Genomic DNA, 21,688 nt, shown 5'->3' on the forward strand with positions numbered 1-21,688 from the left:
GAGTTTTTTTCCAACACCAAATCGTTATTCTCAACACCTCGACACGTGTTTCAATCACCAAGTGATCATCTTCAAGAGGAAGATTTAAGATGTGTTAAAAATAACGATTTGGTGTTGGAAAAAAACTCCAGTAATATTCATTACTACACCAAATGTTCCAAACAGTGCATCATCATCATCTATTTCATATACAAATATCTTTTTGACTATTCCGATAAGCTACATATTCTGTAGTTTTCACCACACAATGTGTATTCTTTTGTGATGAATGAATGATTCTGATGAACAACTTTGGTCATATGTGCATGTATATTTTTTAGATTTCCCTGTCTGTCACGGCGTTCAATTCCGATGCGCTAACGCCCTGTGTATTCCCGGAGCTTTCCGATGCGACGGCTATCAGGATTGTACCGATGGATCAGACGAGCTAAACTGCACCGCCATAGCCTGTCCGGAGAATCAGTTCCTGTGCCCGAAAGGATCATCCGGGGCCCATAAATGCATCCCGAAAAACAAGTTGTGCGATGGCAAGAAAGATTGCGACGATAATGCTGACGAAGAGACCGCTTGCTGTAAGTATGCGATCTGTTGTTTTCTTTGTTTGCCAATGCACACATTATTTTTTACTGCAGTTTTTATCAGAATCGTCTAATATTCCTGGCAGAACAATTAAAATTCTTATGAAGTCCTCTCTAATATTTTTGTCTGGAAAACCAGATGTTATTTATATTTCATCAACGAAAGAGAAAAAAATATTAAAAAGGGAACTGCTGTTTTTGACATCTTTCAATACTTTGACGAGTAAATTTCGTGGAGATTATTTCCCAGAAATTCAAAGAAATAATTTGACATACTTCATCGGAAAAATGTTATTTCCTTCAACCCTCGTCGAATGACAGAGGTACAACCTCCAATTTTTTAACCTTTCAAGGTTATTGTCCCAATTAAGATAAAATAAATTATAGTCTATTTCAAAAGAGTGTAGAGTAATAAATCATGAAGTGTCATAAAATTTGCCTGAATTTCGTTGTCGTCCATGGGCGTAGGCAAATCTTAGGATTATTAAACTTAATAATTAAAGTAAATTAAAAATTACAGACATAGATAATAATAAAAGGTCATTTTTGGGAAGTAATTTGGTCTAAAACTAAGTACCTACATGTATTTAGGTAAGTAAAATTTCTTAAAAAAAGATTAATTTTAGTGGTTCTTGTAAACTTATTTAATATGCAATTTGGGTTCATATACTTGAGCATGATTTCTCAAAAAAGGGTTAACACTTAGTTCCGAGGTGCCATGTCATTATAATAATCCCTTTTTGACCCTGCCCACCAATCATGCAATACCTATTAAACCCAGGTAATTAAGAAAAAGGGTTTAAATATATTGTAATGGTGTCTTAAACATTCGAGTTATAATAGTAATTGTTACTACACCAATTAAACGTACAGTGATATTGTGATATAGAAATAGTGAAAAAGTTATAAAATGGGGACATTTACTCCAAAGAAAAGAAGTGTAAAAAATTCTCCGCTATCTGTTTGCGAAAAAGTTATAATTTTAAATGTATATGATTGCATAAAACACGATCACCCTAGTTTGTCTGTGCAAGAAAGTGTTGAGCGATGTGCCCGAATGACTGGAATTGGACAGTCCACGATTTTTAAATTATTGCGAGAAAGAAAGATATCAGGCCAGGTAAGTCCATGCAAGAGAAAATCAGGAAGACCAATAAAAATCTTAGATGAAGACACCAAATGTGACATTCGAAGAAAAGTTCATTCGTTTTATTTTAAAAAGGAAATACCCACTCTTGAAAAAATATTTATCGAGATAAGCCAAGATAACGATATTCCTTTGATATCCAGAAAACTTTTATGGAAAACTTTAAAAAGTATGAATTTTGCCTGGGAAAAGCACAATCGAAAGGCACTATTACTGGAAAGTGATGAAATTGTTTGCTGGAGACGAAAATATTTGACAACTATAAAGCAGTACCGCAGAGAGCAAAAGAAAATTTTTTATCTTGATGAGACGTGGATAAACGAAGGTTATATAGTCAAAAAAATGTGGCAAGATAAAAATATAACAAGTTCTCGCCAAGCTTTCATAGAAGGCCTTTCGACGGGTATTAAAGTGCCTTCGGGAAAAGGGAAGAGGCTTATAATTGCTCACATTGGAAGCGAAGACGGATTTTTAAAAGAAGGTTTGTTAAGCTTTGAGTCGTGCCGGACGGGAGATTATCATGAGGACATGAATTCGGATGTCTTCGAAGACTACTTCGGGGAAATGTTAAAATTTCTTTCAGCTGATTCGGTCGTGGTTATGGATAATGCAAGCTACCATTCAAGGCGCTTAGAGAAGGTACCAACTTCAGCTTGGAGAAAGCAAGAAATTATTAACTGGCTGTCAAATAAAGGTATTCAGTTTGAGACGAATTCAGTAAAGAAGGAACTACTAGCCATAGTAAAACAACATAAATCTCGCTTCATGAAATATGCCGTAGAAGATGTAGCAGAAAAGTATAAAGTAACTGTGCTGCGCCTACCGCCATATCATTGCGAATTAAATCCTATAGAACTTATATGGGCACAAGTTAAAGGATATGTTGCAAGGCACAATACCACATTTAAAATGAAAGATGTCAAGGTATTGTTTGATCAAGCCATTATGGAAATCACATCAGAAAACTGGCAAAAAGCAATCCAGCATGTTTTAAAAGAGGAAGATAAAATGTGGGAACTGGACAACTTGGTCGATCAGGTGGTTGACCCTATAATTATAACACCAGGGGATGATGACAGTTCTTCGGATGAAGACTATACTGATGTAGAATAATTTAATTGAATTGTAAATATACTGTAGCGGGATAAGCAATCTGGACAGAGACCAGTGTATCAGTGACAGTGACACTTTTGCTTAGGTTAGGGTTTAGAATTAAGGGTAGTCTGAATAATTATTTTCTCGGAAGGTTCTCGAAAATTGTACCTAGTAATCTCTAGAACATTCAATTAGGGTATAAATAGAGTGTTGTTAAACGTTAAGGGAAGTTCACAGTTTTAGTATTGTTCAAGTGTCAAATTGTAATAACGTATCCAGTAAAGTTCTTGTCGTTTTTGTGAATAAATTGATTTAAAGTCCCCACAAGTGTTTCAATACGTAAAGTTCGTTCGTGTGTGTTTGTGAGTATTTCCCGATTTCGGTTCGTATATATTTTATTGTTACATTTTATATTTTTTTAATAACACTGTTCTGCTGTATTAAATTTTTATTTCCTTTAATATAATTTTTATGAATGCATATTCTTTTGGCAATTATCCCACTAGCGCGCCTCTGGCTCAGTATTTATCCGTCGATAACAATGGACAAATCCCTTAAAACAGGGTGATACCTACCTGCTCTTTATGAAACGACATAATTTTGCAATGCGGACTAGGGAAGTGACAGAATTTATTGACGGATCACCCTGTAGCGCTTTTGAATACTTAATGAGATTTTATTACTCTACACTCTTTTGAAATAGACTATAAAATCATGTGGTTACCGAAATTCGATAAAATACACTCAAAACTTATTTCATGTTGAGGTATTGATAATAAGAAAGTAAGCAAAAACCACAGCGATGTTCTTTTTAGATGGTATCCTGTAAAAAACAGTAAATAATTTCCATGGCAACGTTAGTTTAAAACGCCTTGTTGAATTGTTTTGTATGTTACAAGGTTATGTCAGTATTTTAATTTAAGTTTAAAGTTCGTTAACGTCAAGTCTGACAAATGGTTAGATTACCGGAAATAACAGTTTTACAAATTATCGGTTACGGAGATTAAACCCGAACACAACAGGAAGTAGCTCGCCTATTTCATGGGAAATTTCCTAATTTATCGCCCATATCTTAAAGAACAATAAACAAAAAAGATAAGCAGTTTCGCGAGCTTGGTCGTGTGGGGCAGATAAAAAAAGCAGCTGCCAATGCAATGAGTGATGAACTCAAATTAGATGTGATGCTTGAGTTTGAGGAAAACCCACATACATCGAGTAGACAGGCATTCATTACATTCAATGTTAGCCATACATCGATAGTAAACATATTAAAAAATAAATATAATGCATCCCTATAAAATGATACCTACTCAGGAGCTCATGGAAGACGATTTTGATAGAAGAACTTATTTTTGTGAACTAATGATGGACATGTTGGATAACAATATCATCCAATTAGAAGACGTTATGTTTTCTGATGAGTGTACTTTGTCTCTTAACGGTCCTGCTAATCAGCAAAATTGCCGCTACTCATCAATGAAAAATCCTCACCCGATGAGAGAAGAACACATGCAATACTCTCAAAAGGTTAGTGTTTCTTCGGAGCGGAAGAAAGAAAGGACCTATCAAGTAATTATCAATTATTGCCGCCCATACATTTACAGAAAATTGATACTGATAATGCCTTTCACTAACTGCGTGCGGATTTTCGAGAGCCCAAACATGGTTGTTATGAAAGTTTGTGATAACATTTCGGGAGAAGTTTGCCTCGTCCATGAAGAGTACATATCTTAAATATTGAGGATTTCCATCCAATTTTTCCAAAAACCATTGACACATAGTAATGCGTTGGGAAAAGTCTCGTGGCAAAAGAGCTTGTACCCTTTGAATATGGTATGGATAAAACTGTTGATCGTGGATAATTCTCCAAACTGTGGACTGAGTAGAATTGACAGCTTCAGCAATTACTCTTGTGCTTGTTTCTGGATTCTCCTCGAGAGCGTTCAAAACAGCTTCTTTCAATTCTGGGGTTCGGACTGCTCGTGGTCTTCCAATAATATCAGCTGCCCTCTCAAAGCTACCTGTTTCTGCCAAACGACTAGCAAATGTTGGAGCTAAAGGCAGTACTCGATTAGGAAATCGCTCCTGGTAAATACGTCTTGCTTCGCGCGCATTGCCATCCGCAAGGCCATAAACGAAATGCATATCGGCTAAATGAACATTATTGTTTAAATAATCCATTTTTTCAAAATAAGTGTTTTCTACTTCTACTTACGGAAACTTCAACAAAACGTCTAACTGTCACAAAATATGTAATTACCAAAACTACTCACAAACGTCAAATTTATTTCCAAAGCATTCTTGTGAAAAATGCAAAATATTCGTAATAACTTCTGTATCTTGGAAACGAAGCGTTTCCGGACATTAATTTATTCGAACAATTCATATTAGAATATTGTGAGGAATCACCTCCTGAAGTTTGTCAAAGTACTTTTGAATCACCCTGTATATGTATATAACATGACTATGGAAAAATAAAAGATGAATTTATGGATTTTGTGAAGTACTAATAACTTTTATTTGACGATTTCTTTGACAATTCAACAATTAGTCTGCACTGAAAATGTTGAAGATTCTACCCTTCCTTTATGGAATAAGATAAATAAATATGTATGCATATATGTCGTTATTGTTTGCTTAGTCAGTTTTGGTATGCTCCATTACGTTCTGTCTCTGAATATATTCTTTTTTGACGATACAAACAATTACCAGGATGGATGAATATACAAATCATACTCAGGATTCGCAAATGGAAAAAAAATTGGCTATCAATGGCACCGCGTAAAAATCTTACAAATCAATAATAAATAAAGTATGACCCAGTTTTTAGCCGGTCATTTTGCTTTTTGATATGCCTGTTTTCTAACTATTTCGAAGTTAAAGGAGAAAAGTTCATTGATAAGTTTCAATATACCAAGAGATTGGGTTTCTGTTTCTATATCAAATTTTTATTGTCATCTTATGTCACAAACAGATGCCTCTTCACATGGCTTCAGATATTTTTTATTTTTTCCGTGAAATTCATTACAAACGGAAACCTGAATGAACTGGTAAAAATAAAGATACCGTATTATCGTAGTTCAAATATAAATTTTGAAACGTAGTACAATCGGTAGTGTTCTGGCGATGCATTGAATCTATTGGATCCTCTGGAGACACCATACATTTTGTTTTATAAGAGAGAGAACATTGGTAGATCAAGATCTTCAGATGATGTGGTGCTGCAGGTTTCTCCGGGTTTTCCTGCAGCTGAAAAAGCAAATGCGCCACTGGAATCAATGAAGTCGCCCCGGAGTGCCAAATAATTTTTGTTTTTATTTTTATCGTTGTTTCAATAAAATCTTTAATCGTCGATAAAGACCAAAATAAACGGTAGCATATATTTCACAAATTCTGAACTTGTTTTCACCGAAAATATCAAAGTTTCACTTTTTTTAAGGACAAAACACCAGCACTACAGGAAAATCCTCAAGGCGGTCTAAGACCGGTGTCTCTATCATTTTTTGATATCTAGTCATTATCTGATATAGAGCAGTCATGATAAAACCATAACTTTCTCATAAACCTCAATATGCCCTGAGATTAAGACTTCAACTGAAATGAACACCATTGAATGAAAATCATTTTCAGCTACTGTATACTGCCCCTCTCTCGGTTGCGACTACAAATGCCAAGCCTCTCTAACCGGAGGATCTTGCTACTGCCCGGAAGGAAAGAAACTGGCCCCCGACAACAAAACCTGCACGGACCTGAACGAGTGCTACGAATGGGGTTTCTGCGATCAACTGTGTTCGAATACCGACGGGAGCTACAGCTGCTCGTGCGCTCCCGGCTTCACTATGAAAGACAAAAACCGATGCCAGGCGGACAATTCAAGCGCGCTTCAGCTCTTTTTTGCCCACGAGAAATCCATTCTGCGCATGACCGGCTCCGGAGGTAACCCGATGACGTTCGTCAATACGACAGGTGCCAGCGGGTTGGATTTCCACTACAATAGAAACACCCTGTATTGGTCAGATACCAAAACGAAGAAGGTGAGTTACTAAAATTGTTTCTATTCAGGAACTTTGTATTATATATTAATATATATTGCGTTTCTTTTCAGATCCATTCTCAGTCCCTCTTCGGCACCCAAGAATACCCAACCGCAGACATCGACATTAGCCTCCCCGGTTCCTGGCTCCCAATAGCCTTGGCAGTTGATTGGGTCGGCAATAAACTGTACATCGCTGACTCCATCGGACAAAAAATCGACATTTTTGAACTCCAAGGTAAATTCCACGCGGTCGTCTTGGGTTCCAACCTAACAAACCCAGCTGACATCGCCCTAGACCCCACGGTTGGTTACATGTTTGTCGCGGACAGTTCTCAAGTCCTGAGAGCCAATATGGACGGCACCAAGTCCGTATCGATAGTTTCAGAAGCGGCTTACAAAGCTTCAGGAGTCGCGGTCGACATCATCGCTAAAAGAGTCTACTGGTGCGATTCTCTCCTGGACTATATAGAAACCGTGGATTACGACGGTCAAAAGAGGTTCCTAGTAGTGAGGGGCCAGCAGGTGCCAAGCCCCGCTCGGTTGACTTTATTCGAAAGCAGAGTATTCTGGACTGACGGCACGAAGCAAGGAATCATGTCTGTGGACAAATACGAGACCAGCAAGCTACAGTCGATTTATCGAATGCAAGATATCAGAGACCCGAAGGCTATCAAAGCGGTTCACCCCCTGGTCCAGCCGTATGTCAGCAATCCCTGCGGGAACAACAACGGGGGCTGTCAGCATCTGTGCGTCATCACCAACGTAGGCTTTAATCTAGGCTACCGCTGCGCTTGCAACATCGGGTGGAAGCTTGCCGTGGATGAGCGCAACTGCGACCTCGTGGACGAATTTCTAATGTACTCCCAACAGAGGTTCATCAAAGGCAAAGTTCTCAACCCCGTCGTGGAGGGATTCAACGATGCCATACTCCCCGTGGTGTCCAGAAGAGCGCGCTTTGTTGGCCTCGACTTTGACGCCGAGGACCAATACATCTACTACTCCGACGTGCTCCAGGACGTCATCTACCGCGTCCATAGAAACGGCTCGGCGAGGGAGATCGTGCTGGCGTCACAGAATGAAGGCGTAGAAGGCCTTGCCGTAGATTGGGCCTCTAAGAACCTTTACTACATCGACAGCAGGAAAGGGACGCTCAATATGCTGTCTACTCGCAACGTGACTTACAGAAGAACGCTGATGATCAACCTAAAACGACCTAGAGCAATAGTCGTTCATCCGAACAAAGGTTTCGTCTTCTTCTCTGAGTGGGATAGGCCGGCGAATATATCTAGAACCCTGAGCGACGGTAGCAAACGGATAGTGTTCAAGAATCTCACCCTTGGCTGGCCAAACGGGCTGTCAATCGATTTTCAAATGGATCGGTTGTATTGGTGCGATGCCCTTCTAGATCACGTGCAGCACTCGAATTTGGACGGTACCGATGTCAAAACTGTAAACTCACGGCTGATCAGACACCCGTTCAGCATAGTGATTTTCAAGGATTTCATGTACATAACGGATTGGAGATTAGATGCTATCATCAAGCTGCATAAGTTGCGAGGCGACATGGAGGAGACTTTGGTTAAGGAACCGCAGACCAATAGACTTTATGGAGTTAAGGTAAGGGATATTTTCGATTGTTTTTGTAACAGGAGTACCAACTGTTAGCATCGGACTGACGAATTTTATATAACTCGCGATGAAAAAGGTACTTTTGTAATGCATCCTCTTCCCCTACAAGTGAAAAACGAAGTCAAAACAATTACTAGCAAACGGTAGCGAGTCATCACACATAGATTGTAGAAATAAACATGTCGTCTTTCACAGTTGCACAGACCATTTATCCACTTAATTCGTTGGATACACCAGAGTTAACCTCACTTCGTGAGGAGTGAATTTATCTCACACAGATATCACAGAATATTCGTTAAATTTTATTTCGCAGAACTATCAATTATACCAAATGTTACTTTGCTAATTGTGTGTTTTCCTTGAGGAATGCACCGCCACCTGGCGACAACGGTCCCTTTGTATATTTATGTTTGGGCCTTCTTGGCCCAAGTACCATAATCACAACATAATCCTAACCTAACATTCGTTACAGATCTACAGCGAAAAAGAGCAGCAAGTTATGCCAACCCACCCTTGCTACAACAACAACGGCGGCTGTCAAAAACTTTGTTTCGCCATCCCCAGAGAAAATTCGAACGATCTCCATGCCAAATGCGGTTGCCCATATGGCGAACGGCTGGCCGGCGACGGAAAAACCTGTCAGGCTGATCCAAACCATGAGCCACCCGTCCAGGCATGCCCCAACAGCTGGGATTTCACCTGCAGCAATCAGAGATGCATACCGAAATCTTGGGTCTGCGACGGAGATGATGATTGTCTGGATAATAGCGACGAGAACCAGAATTGTTCAAGTTAGTAAAGCGAACTATCAAATTGTCCCTTAATGCCGTTAAAGGTATTTAGCAATGGGTTTTAACGAGTTACCATAATTATCAACCAATTCAAACTCAACATTGCCATCATTTCACTTCCGTACACTCATTCCTTTGCCTTTCTCAGAACCAACTTGCGGCGCCAACGAGTTTCAATGCAAATCAGGCCGCTGCATCCCGATGACTTTCAAGTGTGACGCAGAAAACGACTGCGGCGACTTCAGCGACGAAACAGGCTGCGTCAACGTCACGTGCAGTAGCACGCAGTTCCACTGCGGCAACGGCCGATGCATCCCGAGCAGCTGGAAGTGCGACTCGGAGAACGACTGCGGCGACGGATCGGACGAAGGCGATTCCTGCGCGGAAAAGACGTGCGCATACTACCAGTTTACGTGTCCGAGGAACGGGCACTGCATCCCTCAGAACTGGGTGTGCGACGGAGATGATGATTGTTTCGATAAACAGGACGAGCAGGACTGCCCGCCGATCACATGCCAGTCGAATCAATTCAAATGTGCGGATCTGAAACAGTGTATCCAGGAGAGCTACAAGTGTGACGGGATTCCGGATTGTAACGATGGAAGCGACGAGCTTGGATGCCGTAAGTTTCTTTTTATTTTGTTACAAAGTCAAGAGGAAGGGCTCAACGGGTTATACTGGATAATGGTCAATTATGCTCATCTCTTCAGGAACCTTCTTCTGGTGTACCACAAGGTAGCATTCTAGGTCCATTATTGTTCTCTCTTTTCATTTTTGACTTTCCTGCCACGTTATCCCAGTGCGACGTACATTTATATGCTGATGATTTTCAATTATATCTGTCAAGTCAATCTAATAATATTTACCATGCTATCACCAGGATGAACTTGGATTTAGAAAATACATTTCTATTTTCCAAAAATCATGGCCTTCGAATTAATCCAAATAAAACAGTAGCCCTATGTTTGGGATCTGATCTACAAAGAAATGAAGTTGAAACAAATTTTCATCTTTTTCTTGACAATGAACCGATTGACTGGGTGAGTTCAGCAAAAAATTTAGGGGTATATATTGATAACAATCTCTCGTTCAACGAGCACGTTAAACACATTTACAAAACTTGTTTTTTTAAACTGAAATCCTTATACAAGTTTAAGTTCCAGCTTTCTCAAGAAACAAAGCTGAAATTAGTTCAATCATTGATTTATCCCCATATTGAATATTGCAGCTCAGTGTATTACAACTTCTTACCAGACTATAATAAACACAAACTTCAACGTATACAAAATGCTTGTATGAGATTTGTGTGCTGCATAAACTACCGTAATTATGTAACTCCATATTTATTGAAATTAGATCAGCTGAATATTGAGTTTAGAATTCGTTATCTCATATCTGTATTCTTATATAAACTATTGGAAAGCAAAACTCCTAATTACTTGTTCAGATTACTTAGTAAGCGATCTGATAATCATTCTATCAATTTAAGAAAAGATACATTTACCATTCCATATCATGTTACCACCAAATTTGAGGGATGTTTTTCTTACTTTGCACCAAAGTATCTAAATAATTTATTACCGTATATGCATTTGTCTATATATCAATTCAAAAGTACTTTGAAAATTAATTTCTTAGATGTTCAAAAACGATTGTAATCTTTTATGTTATCTTTATAATCTCATAATAGTTTGTTTTATATTATTTTTGTGTCTATTGTAATTGTTATTGTTATAGGTAGTCTTTCTTACTGTATGCTTATTTTTTTTTCCTAATTATGGGACGGGTGGAAGATAGCCTCCGGCTAACCCTTTTCCCTTTGTGTATAAAACCTGTTTTTGCACAATAAACATTATTATTATTATTATTATTCAACATGGACCACCGACGTTGTTCGTATTCTCTTTCTCTGTAGCTTTCATTGCACCGCACCGTTAGATAAAAAATGTCAAATGTAAAATAAAAAATGTAATTGCCCTATTGATTTGATAACGCAAACTTCTGGCTTTATATTTCAATGCTGCCAGGCGATGAAAGCCCGTTGATGACGGTTCACAACATGTCATATTTCCAAATAAGTTTATTCTAGTGACAACTTTAGAATACATAATGTACGAACATAAAATTAATTCAAAATTGAATTATTTTTTATAGTTGTCGAAACATTATTCAAGACAAATATCTAATTGAAGCTTTTCATAATCTTTTTTTTCAGCTTCTATTGCTCCTGACCAGTGTAATCCAGAAAAACAATTTCAGTGTGAGAAATCCGGAATTTGTATCCCCAAGGCTTGGCATTGTGATGGAACACCAGATTGTGATGATAGATCTGATGAACCGAACTCCTGTGGAAATATCGATTGCCCTATCAACTTCTACAAATGTAACAGTACTCAATGTATATTTAAGGTAAGTGGCTAGAGATGACTGTAACATGAACTATTCGAATGCTTCATTGGCTTTTATCGAAAATGAACCCCACGTTGGGAGCCAATCATACTATTTCCTGACTAAAAATAATATAAATAGATTACCACGTGTTTACCTGTAGTTTTCTTTCAAATATTTCCACGTTCATGTTCCTTTTACGCAATCCTTCGTTTCAGTCGTACATCTGCGATGGCAAACAAGACTGCGAAGACGGTTTGGACGAAAGCTACATTCACGCATGCGTCAAGCCTCCTTACAGATGTCCTGATGGTCAGTGGCAGTGTCCTGGCGTGTCGGAACGCTGTGTCAACATAACCAGCGTTTGTGACGGTAAAGTCGATTGCCCCAATGGAGCAGACGAGGGACCAGACTGCACTTTCGAAGAATGTCAACATCAAGGTGGTCTCTGTTCTAACGGATGCAAACAAACTCCTCAGGTATATGAAGCACCCATGTTTTAGTTATCAGAGGGTTAAACATCGTTCAAATTATTATTTTAAGGGTCCGTTATGCCTCTGCCCCTCCGGTGAAGTATTGGGCTCAGATGCAACGAACTGTGAAGACCTGAACGAATGTGAGCCTCCGGGATTATGTTCTCAAAGTTGCACCAATACTAAGGGGTCGTACTTTTGTAGCTGTGTCGGTGGTTATACTCTAGAACCTGATAAACATTCCTGTAAAGCATTCAGTAAGTTCTTGTAAATATTCAGAATTAATTTTGAACAGATGAGCATATGTATAGAATCAATTTCATTCCCTGGTAATCTCCGAATGATTTTTATTGATTATCTCTGTTTCAGACCATTCCGCGGCATTTTTGATAATATCCAACCGTCACTCAATCCTAGTAGCTGACTTGAAAGAACAAGGCTTGGAGAGGGTGCCAATCATCGTAGAAAACGTAGTAGCAACTGCTTCAAACATGCACACTGGCACTATTTTCTGGTCGGATATGAAACTCAAAAAGATATCAAAACTGGATAAAGGCGGGGAGCCTATGGACGTAATTTCCACAGGATTGGATCTAGTGGAGGGCTTGGCTTACGACTGGATTGGTAAGAATATCTATTGGCTGGATTCGAAACTGAACACCATTGAGGTTTCCAAAGAGAACGGCTCCAACAGGATCGTACTAGTCAGAGAAAATATCACACAGCCCCGAGGAATGTGCTTGGATCCAAGCCCAGGGTAAGTCTGTATGAATCATGTTTGAAAGTTGTTTTTTTAAAGGTGTCATTCCAAATCATCAAATGTTAGTACAGTTGAATAAAATTTCATATCATTATAGGTCAAACCGGTTCAGTATGAACTCGAATTCTCTAGAATCTATTTTTCAATACTTTTGAAATTATATTACTGAAAATATCTGAAAATATTTTCTTTTCCGTTCAATTGAAATCAAAATTTAGTCTACAGAACTATAGTTGTTATTTCGTATCACATTCAACTGTATTTGTAGTGCAAGATGGCTATTCTGGACAGACTGGGGAGAGAACCCACGTATCGAAAGAGTTGGTATGGACGGAACGAACCGTTCAACAATCATCAACACCAAAATATACTGGCCTAATGGTTTAACCCTAGACACAGCGACGCAGAGGGTCTACTTCGCCGATTCAAAACTAGACTTCATAGATTTCTGCTACTACAATGGTACTGGTCGACAACAAGTTCTAGCCGGCAGTCACTATCTCCTCCATCCTCACTCCCTCACACTCTTCGAAGACACTCTATATTGGACTGACCGGCAGTTGAACCGGGTTCTTTCCGCTCACAAATTCAGAGGAAACAACCAAACCGTAGTCTCGCACTTGATTTCCCAACCTTTGAGCATACACGTGCATCACCCTTCGTTGCAACCCATCACCGAGAACTCGTGTTTAAGCGCTCCTTGTCAGCATATTTGTTTGCTCTCTCCATCGTCTAGCACGGGATATACGTGCAAGTGCAAACCTGGATTCAAGCTGAACCCTGGAGGAGTTTGCAGCGAAGAGGACAATGCCTTCTTGATGGTAATGAAAGGAACTCAAATCATCGATGTGTCGCTCAATCCTGGCGATAGTTCTGCCGGATTCATCACCGCTGTTGTCGGAATCGATAACGGTTTGCAAGTCGACTATGATAGGAAGAATCATCTAATATATTGGGTTGAGAGCAAAGATTCCACTGGAGAGAATGTAAGTACAGTACGAGATACAATATCAAAATGAATTATTTTATGTTTCTTCCAAATCAATAATCTCAACAATTGAGAATTAACGTGAATGATTTCATAAACGGCCAAACAAGAAGAAATTCCATTCAGTATTTCAGTTTTCATCTTGCTGATATTTCTCCGCAATTCAAAGTTGAAAATGATTTTATTCACTATCAAACTTATAGGAGGTTTAAAATTCATTCAATAGAGGCCGCTACAATTAAAGTTCTTTTTCAGTGTACCATATGGAGCACACCCTATGGAGGAGGAAACAAAACCCAAGTCCTAGGTGTTGACTCTGGCATTGTTGGATCTCCTTCCACTATCGCTTTTGACTGGCTTGGCAGGAATCTGTTTATTGGCAACCGCAAAGCTAGTAATATCGAAGTTATAAGGATAGATGGAAAAATCAAACACCGCCTTATAATTTTGGCTAACGACGGAAACAGAACATCGGTAGCGAAACCTAGAGCTATTTGTCTCGACCCCATGGACGGTAAACTCTATTGGACCGACGAGGGAGGTTATGGCGTACCACAGAAGATAGGAAAAGTAAATATGGACGGCACCAACCCCATAGTGTTAGTTGACGACATTGAGAAACCAGACGCTCTTGTCATCGACTATGAAACGAAGACGCTTTACTTCAGTACTCAGTACCCGGCCTTAATAGGAAGGATTGGCGTTGATGGCAAGAACAGAGCCACTATCCTGAACGAACAAAACTATATATCGTCTCCGAAGGCCTTAGGTGTGCTGGGATCTCGCCTGTTCTACTTAGATCCTACTTACGAGAAGTTGGTACAGGTCGCTCTACCTTCGGGCGGTAATGAAAGGATTATTTTGGAGAACGAACCGGATCTGAAGACGTTCACTATTTTCAAGAAAAGACCGCTGGGAGAACACCCTTGTCTACAAGGCAACGGTGGCTGCGAACACATCTGCATCCCGGCTGAGGGTAGATCAAGCACGTGCGTCTGCGGTGTAGGTTACAAGAAGAACGGTATGAGTTGTTCGCCTTACAGGACGTTTGCCGTCGTCTCACAACTCGACATGGCTAGAGGCTTGAGTCTTAAGGACAGCTCCGAAGCGATGGTCCCCATCACAGGGCCCGGACATCATATTCTGCACGTGGACGTTCACTTCGCTGAGAATTGGATCTACTGGGTGGAGTTCAACAGAGGTTCGTGGAATGGCATCTTCAGAATCAGGCCAAACGGTACTGAGTTGCAACACATCATTAAAGATGGCATAGGTAGTAACGGTATTCGTGGTTTGGCTGTTGACTGGATAGCAGGAAATTTGTATTTCACAAATGTTTTTCCACACGAAAATTACGTAGAGGTTTGTTGGTTGGATGGGAGAAACCGGAAGATAATTGTCAAGTCCACAACAGATGCACCAAGAGAGCTTGCTGTAAATCCTATTAAGAGGATACTGTACTGGATTGATTACGGACAATATCCCCGTATAGGTGAGTACACTTCATCTTTACTTACTTTATGATGACATTTTTCATAACTTCTTTGAGATCCTGTTAAAGAACCAACTAACGATAAATGTTAATTTTGTCATAATATGTCTGTATTAACACACACCAGCTCTCAAAATTTAACAAAATTTTACTGAAATACTAATGTGCTCAATATCTCCAAAGTTTTACCAAATACTGCATTGTTCATCTGTATGTATTCAAAAAACACACTTCAAGTGGAATTTCCAAGTTCAAATACAGTGAATTGTTGATCAATCATCAATGTATGATCATGTATAAAATGTTTAAATTGTTGGATTATTTAATGATACGAAATAATGTCTCCATTCTTCAAAGGTAAATCAAACCTGGATGGGTCGGAATGGCAACCGGTTGTAACATCAGGAATTAGCAACCCCAGAGATCTCACCATTGACATGAACAATCACGATGTCTATTGGGTTGATTCGAAACTAGATATGATTCAAAGAATATCTTACAGCGGCGGTAACCGACAAGTTATCAGACGCAATTTACCCAACCCGATGGGCATAGCCGTTCTCAAATCCGACTTATATTGGGTCGATAGGAACCTAAAGGCTATTTTTAGAGCCTCGAAACAACCCGGGAATTCAACGCTGCCGACGAGAGTGAGGACCAATTTGGAGAGTCTGAGAGACATTGCTATATACGACAATACCAACCAGCCAAGTGATGATACCAACCCTTGCAGCAGATACAGAAATGGGGGGTGTGAACAACTATGCTTCTCCTTCCCCCAGGATATCGCGACGGTTTCTAAACCGAGTTTCAGATGCGACTGTGCGACAGGAAATATCACGGATGGTCGCAAGTGTGGCTTCGTCAATGAGTACCTAGTTTTCTCTACCAGGACTGAAGTGAGAGCCGTTAATCTAGACGCAAGGTCTACTAATGTGCCGTTCGCTCCAGTTGGCAACCTCACCAACGTCGTGGGAATTGATTTCGATTTCAAACGCAAGATACTGTTCTTCACACAAATCAGACCATGGGCTAAGATAGCGCAGATGTCGGCTACGAATCCTGAGAGTAAGGCTATCGTTACTTTGAAGAATAAGGGCATCAATCCTGAAGGTAATTTTTGATAATTAATCATTGTCGTTCTAGTATTACTCTGAAATAGGAATTGAGTGTGTTGCTATATATATTAAAAACTACTCACCATCCACATTTGAGAGTTGGAAAGTTAAGCTAGATGTTCAAAATAGACAATATCATGCCTCATAAAATTGCGAACTTCTGTCAAAATCATCATCATTTAATTCCTCTCATGATAAATTCCATATGGATGCAAACTATGGGATTTATAAATTTTTTGAATGCCAGAAGCTGTAGGTAATTGTCAATACTGACGCGGTCCAAAATTGCAAATTCTATTGCTTCGTTGACTCTATTTCATTTGGGGTCCTAATTTTTTTCCACTGTTGACCTAAATATATCTAGTTCAATGGCCAATATCCATACCCAGATATTGCCCATTAAACAACTGTGCAGTAATGAAGTTCAGTAAGTAGTAAAATAAACTATTGTGTGCAAAATGTTGGTCTAAAATAGTCACGTTAAAGCATGGTCATTCAACAGAATATAACAAATACCGAGACAAAAACTGCATTTATTTTTTTTTATCATAAGAATCGAATCCCAAGTATTAAATTGTAAACAAGTAAGTGAAGCAATTTTTAATGGTACCAAAAAAAAAAGATTTTGATTTTTTAATAGATTTTCTCTACATCTTTTTGTATCTACCATGAAAAAAATAGAACACGTTAAAAAGAGAAATCGATGACCTTTCATCGGTTTGTAATTATGAGGATCTATATCCTTTTTGGGATAATAAATTGAATAAACATTCGCTTTTCTATTCAGGTATCGCATACGATTGGACTCAACAAAAAATTTACTGGACGGACTCCTCCAACCGCAGCATATACGCCATGAATCTCGACGGCTCCGATTTGATCATGATCACCAGGGTAGAACGAGCCAGAGCGATCGTTATCGACCCCTGCAACGGTACCCTCTTCTTCACCGACTGGGGGAAATTCGGCACCACCGGCAAAATCTTCAGAACTACAATGGCGGGATCCCTTAAACGTGTGATCATAGACAAAGATCTAGCGCAGCCTTCGGGCCTAGCGATAGACTATGACGAGCAGATGCTCTACTGGACGGACGCAGTTAGAGAAAAAATAGAACGATCAGATTTGAGCGGGAAGAACCGGGAAGTGCTGGTTTCAGCTACGATCTACCCATTTTCAATTACCGTCTTCGGCAAGTACATCTACTGGACGGATCTACAACTCAGGGGCGTCTACAGAGCGGAAAAACACACCGGGGCCAACATGATTGAGATCGTTAAGAGGCTGGAAGACAGCCCGAGGGACATCCAAGTCTTCTCGGACAGGAGACAGCGGTGCTCAGTCAACCCCTGTCAGATCAACAACGGTGGATGCGCAAAGAGTTGTCATCCTGGCGTGAATGGTACGGCCGAATGTCGCTGCGACGAAAACACCAAGCTTGTCAACGAAGGGAAGATGTGTGTGGCTAAGAATTTGAGTTGTGACTCTAGCAAGTTCTATTGCGCTAATGGCAGGTGCATATCTAGGATGTGGGCTTGCGACGGGGACGACGATTGTGGCGATAATAGCGACGAGGATGAGAACTATTGTTGTGAGTATATGTTTTTGTAAGTCGGGCATTAATATAATTTCTGAAATCAAATAGTGTTTTGATAAATTTGTCACTTTCCTTGACATATTTTTCAATTTCAATGGCAGAAATTTATTTGGAAAGTATTTTTTTTCATTTATATAACTTTTTTCCTTTTATAAAACGTTAATACTTTGCTATACGCTGCTCCATCTACACCCACAAACGCCTTTTTTCAGCTTTCCACTCTTGTTCCACAAACGAATTCCGCTGCGCTAACGGCCGCTGCATATTCAAATCGTGGAAATGTGACCATGAAAACGACTGCAAGGATGGATCCGACGAAACTGACTGCGACTACCCGCCGTGTGCCGCAGGCGAATTCACTTGCGAGAATAAAAGGTGCATCCCCATGGCTCAGGTCTGTAACGGGGTTAACGACTGCAAAGACAACTCCACTTCTGACGAAGAGCACAAGAGATGCCCCAAAAACATGACATGTCCTGAGAATCATCTCAAATGCGATACGACGAACATTTGCGTGGAACCTTATTGGCTGTGCGATGGAGATAACGACTGCGGAGATAATTCCGATGAAAATCCACTGCATTGTGCTGATAGAAGTTGCCCGCCGAACAGCATCAGGTGTTCGAATCACCGGTGCATTCCTGCTACTTGGTGGGTATTTTTGCATAGATGAAATAAATTTTCTCTTATTCAACTTTTCATTTGCTCAACAGGTACTGCGATGGAGATGACGACTGTGGTGATGGTGCTGATGAACCTCCGGAATACTGTAAAAGCGATGGGCGCACATGTTTTGGTGATCTATTCACTTGCGATAATGGCAATTGTGTTCCCAGGATTTATATTTGTGACGGAGATAATGACTGTCTTGATAACAGTGATGAGGATAATCGGCACGAATGCAGTGAGTATTGAAAGTGTGATTCGCAGTTTTTCAAAATATAACTTGAGGATGAGATAAGCTCCAATATCATTAAATATAAAAAATAAAAAATGTTGCCTGCAAAAATCATGCAATATATTATGAAGTTGTTGCGTATTGGAAAAGACAAGTTAGGCAGAAAAATATATACAATAACATTAATTGAAATAATGTATTGAGACAATAACTGTAACGGTTCATTTTTCACTTTTAGTTCAATTTATATTATTCCCCATAAAGTATCAAACATTCTGGCCCCACGTTGGGCGCCAAATTTGATAATTTGTAAGGTGAACTCTATAAACTACATCAGAAAGCTGTGTAATATGAATATAGTATAAAAACAGTCATATTTTATGGGATCAAAATGTACGTATCCATTTTTCCAAACACTGTCAATTTTACTTTCCAAAGTCACTATTTTTCACTTATTTTTACTGTATCAACTTTGCAATCCACCACTCTACGTCCCTGATCACCCAAATATCAATTTTCCAATTTATCTTACTGAATAAGACACAAGAACTCTACTTATTGTTTTAAAATGATTTTGTCCCAGAATATCATGTTTTTTTTCTTCCTAGATGATCGGAAATGTGACGAGGAAACGGAATATACGTGCGAGGCCAACAAGGAATGGGGAAGAGCTCAATGCATTCCGAAAAAGTGGCTGTGTGATGGAGACCCAGACTGTGTCGATGGAGCTGATGAAAACGCTACGATACACCATTGCGCTACTCCAGCCCCTTGTAGTGATGATCAGTTCACATGCGATAATGGAAGATGTATCAATAAAGTGAGTGTACCATAAATGCGATTACCATAATAATAATGAACATACTTTCATCAATGAATTATTTTTGTAGGGTTGGGTTTGTGACCATGACAATGATTGCGGAGATGGTACAGATGAAGGAAAAGAATGCAACTCGAAGTACAAACTTTGTAATACCAACGAATTCACGTGCCAGAACTTCAAATGCATCCGAAACCAGTACAGGTGCGATGGGGAAGACGATTGTGGTGATAGATCAGATGAGGTCAATTGCAGTAAGTAGAAAATTACCCGAAGAAGTACTTCTCTAAATAGCAGTGTTTTTAGAAAAAGAAAACACGACTTGTCCGGATTCTACTCAGTTTAGGTGCAACAATGGACAATGCATCAACTATAACCTGGTTTGTAATAAGATATCTGACTGCTCTGATGATTCTGATGAACCATTACATTGCAATGTTGATGAGTGCGCTAAAGTCGAGATACATCAATGTGGGCACAAATGCATTGACACCCCTACTGGGTATTACTGTGAATGTAATCAAGGATATAAGTGAGTATATGTCAAAATTTCACCAAGAAAATATAAATAGTTTTTCTTTCAATAATAATAAACAGCAACTCGAGTAGAAAAGTTTATTCTGAAATATATCATAAAGTTGAAATGAAACAAAATTTCTGAACTAATTCATAAGCAAGAAAACATCTGAGAGAAACTCGAAATTTCAGGCAAACACTTTTCAAAATTAAAAATTTCGTGTAATCAAAGTACAATACACACTGCCGCAGTTGCAGTTGAAACATTTGGAGATAATAACCAAAGAAGACCAGCAAAACCCGGAAACCAACCAAAACAATATAGTGTTTTATTCATCGGCTAAAAATTTCTCAACATTTATTGAGTAATAACTCTTCTGTTTGGAACTAAGCTATAGCTTTGTTACGAACGAAATAAAACTGGAAATGGTATTGGAATTTCATCAAGCACTTGGGTTTGAAATACGAACCTCTCATTATGTTTATCCATAATTATTTCAAAACGGCTTACAATGTTTTGAACAAGAGGTCTGTCTGGAGTTACCTTGGTTGTATTACTCGTTCAATTTTGCCTTTACAATATCTGTTTTTTTCTTTGAAGGCTTTCTTCAAACATTCCTGCTAGGAATCTCGCGTTAAAAGTTAAGACCTCAATAGTCCTTAGCTCGTACAGGTTTCGACTTTTGAGAGTTGTATTTCGTAGGGGTGCGACAGCTGGTTAACGGAAAAACAGATTCAACAGATTCCGGTTTCTCGGAAAGACTTCTTGGTTCCAGATGTGTGGAGATCTCTGAAATAACGTTTTCAGTTTTGATTAGTTAGTGTTTGAAGTTTTTGTTGAAATATTGGTTTGTATGAATCGGTATATTATACACCTTCTTCCCCAATCTTCTACATGGAAATGACGTTACAAGTTTCCTAAAATTCTACGGAAATCCAGAAATTAGGTAAAGTATAAAAAATGAGTCAATTTCGATCCTGACAAAACAACCGCTACAAATATCAACAATTCGCAATTTCTTCCAATATTCCATGTTGGTGTCGAGACTAAGGACAAAGCCTACCATGCTGACGTCCTGAGTTCAAATCTCATAGAGATAAACTTTTTTTAATAGGGGCCACGTGACTAGTGCGCGATAAGGGATCCTGAGGAGTGAAGCGGGATCCCAAGGGGGTCCACGCTCTTTGAATATCTCCGATATTAATTCCATCCTGTATCAATTACGTCATACGTTTCGCTCTTCCACTCACTAAAGTCTCTCTCTGAAACACTTAACTTGAAATGAGCTCGTACCCGCCTTGTTCATCTACTGATTTGAATTTCCCGCTATACGCGCGGTAGCTTCTGTATGATGGCAAAAG

The 21,688-nt window shown here is 39.3% G+C and overlaps 1 protein-coding gene across 1 annotated transcript in view; it reads left to right on the plus strand.

Moving 5' to 3' along the window:
- mgl (low-density lipoprotein receptor-related protein megalin) overlaps positions 1-21,688 on the plus strand; it is a 265,391-nt gene that overhangs the window by 230,241 nt on the left and 13,462 nt on the right. Inside the window, exons 5-22 of the mRNA XM_074176840.1 lie at positions 321-572; positions 6,451-6,854; positions 6,926-8,473; positions 8,958-9,276; positions 9,425-9,898; positions 11,492-11,685; positions 11,883-12,143; positions 12,208-12,394; positions 12,507-12,894; positions 13,166-13,883; positions 14,141-15,377; positions 15,735-16,490; positions 17,283-18,086; positions 18,305-18,743; positions 18,806-18,996; positions 19,599-19,810; positions 19,881-20,064; positions 20,117-20,342. Of these exons, the coding sequence (XP_074032941.1) occupies positions 321-572; positions 6,451-6,854; positions 6,926-8,473; positions 8,958-9,276; positions 9,425-9,898; positions 11,492-11,685; positions 11,883-12,143; positions 12,208-12,394; positions 12,507-12,894; positions 13,166-13,883; positions 14,141-15,377; positions 15,735-16,490; positions 17,283-18,086; positions 18,305-18,743; positions 18,806-18,996; positions 19,599-19,810; positions 19,881-20,064; positions 20,117-20,342 (8,794 nt within the window). The remainder of the gene's footprint in view (positions 1-320; positions 573-6,450; positions 6,855-6,925; positions 8,474-8,957; positions 9,277-9,424; positions 9,899-11,491; positions 11,686-11,882; positions 12,144-12,207; positions 12,395-12,506; positions 12,895-13,165; positions 13,884-14,140; positions 15,378-15,734; positions 16,491-17,282; positions 18,087-18,304; positions 18,744-18,805; positions 18,997-19,598; positions 19,811-19,880; positions 20,065-20,116; positions 20,343-21,688) is intronic.

Source organism: Leptinotarsa decemlineata, unplaced genomic scaffold (genome assembly GCF_025532065.1).
Source record: "Leptinotarsa decemlineata unplaced genomic scaffold, Ldec_3_MD MMD2_tig00002082_RagTag_RagTag, whole genome shotgun sequence".
In the NCBI taxonomy this organism is placed as follows: domain Eukaryota; kingdom Metazoa; phylum Arthropoda; class Insecta; order Coleoptera; family Chrysomelidae; genus Leptinotarsa; species Leptinotarsa decemlineata.